Here is a 5,695-nt window from a genome sequence, read left to right as displayed (position 1 = left end):
TTAATTGCCCATCCTTTGGAGTCAAACTGTCACATTCCAGATAATTATAATTAAAGGAAATTGGGGCATCACCTACAGCAGCGATTTTGGCCCCATTTTCGTGTGCAGCTCTGACCCAGGAACATCACTCGCGGAAGCATCGAAGGGTGCGCATGCGTCTGGATCAAACATTCTAGGATAAAAAAATCACGTAAAAAGGACGGTCTGCAATTACCCATCCCTGATGATCCTTTTCACAAAATACCGGTAGTAAAGAATGCATTTGTGCGCTTTCGTTTGACAATTCACAAAAATATTGAACGCATTGTATGTACATGTACGTGGCTGTCTGAACCCTTTCTTCCTTTGTTAGTGGGAAATGAGTTGGCAGGTGTCAGCTAAAACAAAATGACCTCAATGGTTGCAGAATGCCCTCAACAAGCAGTAAAGATCCCTTTTGTAGACTACCCATGCGTGGTATAAAAGGAATGGAAGTAAGACGAACGATGCCCAATCAAGTCCAGCTTGCGGGCTAATCTAATAAAAAAATTATGAACGTCATCAGCTTGCAGGAAGCTAATAACGAAATGAAGAATGTCATTGTCAAGCAACTGGGCTGGCACTATCTTGTACCCCGTTGTCTCCTACACGCATATGTAAGGCAACCTATGCCGACTTCTCGACTGGAAAGGAGACCTGGAGGACTCCGTCGAGGCCAGCTTCGATACGAGATCCTGGCTGCACGGCGCTGACACCTTCGGGCGTGCCAGTCAGGACGACGTCGCCCGGCTCCAGTGTCATGATGTTGCTGATGTAGGAGAGCAGCGTTGCGATGGGAAAGATCATGTCATTGGTGTTACCGTGCTGACGCCGCTGGCCGTCCACGCTCAGCCAGAGCGTGGCGCTGTCCGGCCGCGGCAACTCGCTACAGCTGATGAAGCGGCTGACGGGGCAGAACGTGTCGTAGCCCTTGGCCACCGTCCACGGCAGGCCGGCCTTCTTGGCGGCCGACTGCAGGTCGCGCGCGGTCATGTCCAGTGCAAGCGTGTAGCCGCCGACGTAGGACAGCGCGCTGCTCTCGTCGACACCGCTGCAACGCTTGCCAATCACCACGCCGAGCTCCACCTCATGGTGCAGCTCCTGGCATTGTCTCGGAACCTGAACGGCAAGGGGGATGTACACAGGCGGACGGGATTCATGCAGGCACACTACAGGGACCAGTCAGGGTTCTAGCACATCTTGGATGCGCACGCCAACGGAAGGTTCTAAGTTATAGAAATAACATAAGTCGGTCAGTGTCGTGCAATGCTATTGCATGAGCTGATTGTTTAGTAACTGGTGGTGTTAGTGGACATTATAGCGTAACTTGTAGTTCCTTGGTCCTTTTTCTTTTCTATAGATTAATAACACAGATACCAATACGCCGCCACAACCAGGCTTTAGACAAAGAAACACAGGCAATATGTCGTGACCATGTGTTATTGTGTCACTATGTACCACACGCACCTTTATCGCCTGTCCTTCTTCGATGTAGGAAGATGTGGGCTTTAGGAACAGAAGCGGCTCTTTTGGCAGTGGATTGTTAAGTTCAGCAGCATGTGCTCTGCATCAACAGTCAATAACAAATCCCACACACATACACACACTCACATACACATACACACACACACTCACATACACACACGCACACATTCACATACACACACACACACACACACACACACACACACAAGAGTACGCACACACATCCTAAGGGTACAAATATCTTCGGTTTGAAGAGTATTGAAAGTGAACAGTGTTTGTACGCATACACTGCATACACAGTGTTTGTTTCTACTTCTTTCGTTATTGGTGGTATGCGGGTGAGGATCGACTAAAAGAAATAAAACAAAATCTTGTCGACTTTTTGATGAGATTCAATGCCAATCATTCAGACATTTACCCCCTGAAAGACAAATTGCCTCAAAAGTTACTGATACCTTTTTTTCTTTTTTTTAGGAATGAACTCCTTGAGCCTCTTGTACGGGCAAAATAACAAATTTTGTGAAGCATCAACACAATTACATAAAACGAATCACTTTCTGATACCTACATTTACGTCGAAGTACGTATTACTACTACCATCACCCAGTACCAGTATGGCGTAGCATACTAGTAGGTGTAGTGGTGCAAAAGTTAACACTAGTGCATCTACTTCTTTACTCGTGCATATTCGATTCGGAAACGTTCATTCCACCCAGTACAAGGCCGGGGTGAGAACTGCCGCCACGACTCCACTCACCCGTAATTGCGACCCACTGCGACTATCTTCCGTCCAAACTGAACAAACTGTTTCAAATCCATTATTGCAGAGAATCACCCACCCTGGCCTGGTCTTGACTTGTTGACTTCTTTCCGTATTATTACAAACAAAGCATTTGATCGATTAAAAAATGTACCGTAAAGCCCGATTCACAATACAACTTTCTGCGACGCGACACGCGATTTGCGACAGTTGCGACAAGAAACTGCCTGTCGCGAGCTGTCGCAACCTGTCGCAAGCTGTCGCAATGCACCTGTCGCAGAAGTTGAAGAAAGTTCAACTTTTGCGAAATGCGACACGCGACATACACAAATGGAGTACAGTTTCGACCCTGGGTGCACGTGCAGTGCACGTGCATAGTACTACTTGTGCATGAGGATGTCGCAAACATGAAGAATATTGTGAACCGTGTGTCGCTGTCGCAGCTCGTCGCATGTGTCGCAAGTCGCATGTCGCGTCGCAGAAAGTTGTATTGTGAATCGGCCTTAAAGCGGGATTCACAGAAGCTTTTTTGCGATGCGACACGCGATGCGACGCGATCTGCGATGGATGCGTGCGATGCGAACTCGCGAAATCAAAAAAATACCATTCACAGAAGAAGTCAGCGATGCGACAAAGTTTTGCTGATTTGGGTACGTCACCATGATATTCGCGCGGTTTGACACAACTTGTAAAAATTTATAGGCAACTCTTGCACCTTTGTACAACTTTGCTGTAGAAAAGGTCAAAATCGTACACCAAATCGCTTGTCGCATCGCATCGCATCGCAAAAGTTGAGCCAAGCTCAACTTCTGCGATGGCCTGCGATGGCCCAGTTGCGGCAGTTGCGTGGGGTGCGACATGGCTGCGATTTGGGGTTTCCCCGGTTTCGCGTCTGTCGCATCGCGTGTCGCATCGCAAAAAAAGCTTCTGTGAATCCCGCTTTATTCGTTAACGTTGGCGTTGAACGCTGACGTCATGTATATGTAGGGTACCGGCACTACCGGGTACTGGGACACCACTGCCGGGCCATGCCCTGGACACCACCTGGACACCGGGTAGCAATAAAAAGCAACCGCAGCAAATACAGTTGAACATCGATTATCCGACCACCTCTGGGCAGACAACTGTCAGGCGGTGTTCAGATAAGGCAAATGTTCCGGATAAGAAAACACACCGTAAATACATGTACGTTGTAAATAGAATAGAGTGCTACTTTTCAAAATTTTCATATTTTTTGAATGGCTCACTATAGTGTATAGCGTACTCGAACTCCACGGCACGTGCGCCCAAAAAACTGTTACGGATAATCGAATGGTCGGATAGTCGATGTGCGGATAATCGATGTTCAACTGTACTAGCAATTTTTAGTTTCAGTTTTTAGCACGAGGAAAACATGGATGCAGTGAATGGGATTTTCGGTCTTTGACCACATGCTGGTGAGCTGATCTACTCACCTCCCACCGCTTTAGGAGCTGCATCTGCGCCTTGATCCTTGAAGGGTGGTGGCGTTCCTACGGATGCTGAAAACTCGGTCTCTAGAAACCGAGTCTCACGCGAACCGTGAATTTTTTGTTTTTTTTAGAGAAAAGCTTCTTGTAAATTGTATGGGCAAAACCGTTGCATCAAGAGTCCATAATAAAAATTAATAATAAAGGCATAATGCATTATAAAATGCACTACGAGGAGTGCAGGGCACTCGTAATATTCCAAACCTCCCTCTTATGGAACTGCCTCCCACCAAGACTAACTGCAGAACCATCCATTATTGTTTTCAAGAATGAGCTTAGCAAACTCACTTGCAAACATAGTGCTTCGCTCTCCGGTATGCCTACGCCATGTACATAACCCCCCCCCCCCCCCCCTGTGTGCTCCCCAACGCATTCACGCTGCACAACTTCTCACTACTTTCACTTTAGCTCATACGTGTACATGTACATGTACATCCTTCAAAGCGGTGAACCCCTCGATAGGCGACAAGCCTCTGGGTCATCCTAATAAAGATATTATTATTATTAAAGTCCCTGAAGCAATCAGAACGTTTTTGTTTTTTAACTCATTGCTGCGACCGTGAGAGGAATGAGGAGCTAAACTGGGAACCTCCCAGCCCATCCCAGCAACTGTTACTTTTTGCGGTTGACGTAGCAGGTGAGGTGGGGTATGATCCAGGTGGATGACGGCTGACCCCTACACCGGTGATTTTGTGCTGAACAAGTCGGATTTTGCTGATGCATTGGCAATCCGGTATGGTCCTTCAACTTATGGTTGGCCCCTCCGCGACTTGCCGAGCACATGTGTGTGTGTGGAGCAGTACTGTCTTTGGATCATGCAACGGTGTGTCGTACAGGGGGTTATCCCACCCTGAGGCACAGCACGCTGCGTGATCTTCTGGCTGATGCCATGGGCGCTGCTCTACCGGATGTCCGGATTGAGCCTCACCTTCTGCCGCTGGAGGGTGAGTCGCTCTCCGGAGCCTCGGCCAATAGAAGAGACGAAGCTCGGTTGGACATCTGTGCAAGAGGTTCTGGTCTCGACAGTAGGATATATTTTTTGATGTTAGGGTGACTCACCCATCAGCGTCCGTGTTGTCGAGGAGGCAACTTCTTGCACAGATGTCTAGGAATGAAAGCCAGAAGAAGAGAGCATATCTACAGCGTGTAGTGAATGTTGAGAGAGGTGCATTCACACCTTTGGTCTTCAAGTGTCAGTACCAATTCACATCTGTGGGCGTGAATGTCTGCGAGCTCTAAAGACTTTGGGTGGCTTGATTGTCATGCATCATTCTGGCTTGTAGTATTCATTGGTCATGAGTCATTTAAGACGCAAGATCTCTTTCGTTTTGGTCAGGTGGTTCGTCGCCTGTTTTCGCCCCTGCCGAGCCTCATATTTGTTTAGGCGATCCGGGGCTTTATCATTCCTGGTTGAGTGCCGTCTATGTTCTTTGTAGACACGCCTTCCGGTTAGTATCGATCTATTTTACAAGTAGGGATGGTCTGGAATTTTAGCCGGCTTCAACCGTTTTAGTTGCGCCATGGCAAAATAATGATCTGCTTTGATAGTAGTGACTGCGACTCTGTAATGATTGCCTGTGAGCATGCATGCGTTGACTTTGGTTTTTCAATTCATCTTTCCGGATCACGTTATCATGGATTTTTCAATAACGTTCTTTCACGACCGGACCCGGTAGATCTACTACAGCATGCAGTACTACAGTCATAAGAACTATTGACGATGACATGTACATGTGTGCCATGTACAGTGCTGCTCAATGAAATCCAGTCACAGCGTCACTCAAGTTTGCGCCTTGAATCATTTCACAGCCCAGTGTTCGCAGGTCTAGGGGTAGCCCTTTCCCACAGATGCTCGTCACTTTGTTTGATTTCATTGAGCAGCACTGTAGATCTACATGTCAGTAGTACGTGGACCGTAGGCCAA

At 47.6% G+C, this 5,695-nt stretch overlaps 1 protein-coding gene across 1 annotated transcript; it reads right to left on the bottom strand.

Annotated features, from left to right (window-relative positions):
• Positions 1–186: 186 nt before the first annotated feature.
• LOC135815491 (uncharacterized) lies at positions 187–2,395 on the bottom strand. Its single transcript, XM_065328798.1, has 3 exons — positions 2,261–2,395; positions 1,486–1,582; positions 187–1,137 (listed from the first exon to the last, which is right to left on the bottom strand). Exons 1-3 carry the CDS (start codon positions 2,320–2,322, stop codon positions 646–648), a joined length of 651 nt encoding a protein of 216 aa, XP_065184870.1. The 5' UTR covers positions 2,323–2,395; the 3' UTR covers positions 187–645.
• Positions 2,396–5,695: the final 3,300 nt, after the last annotated feature.

This window comes from Sycon ciliatum, chromosome 4 (genome assembly GCF_964019385.1).
Source record: "Sycon ciliatum chromosome 4, ocSycCili1.1, whole genome shotgun sequence".
NCBI lineage: Eukaryota > Metazoa > Porifera > Calcarea > Leucosolenida > Sycettidae > Sycon > Sycon ciliatum.
The sequence above is the reverse complement of the archived record's forward strand: the minus strand, read 5'-3'. Positions and strand labels throughout refer to the sequence as shown.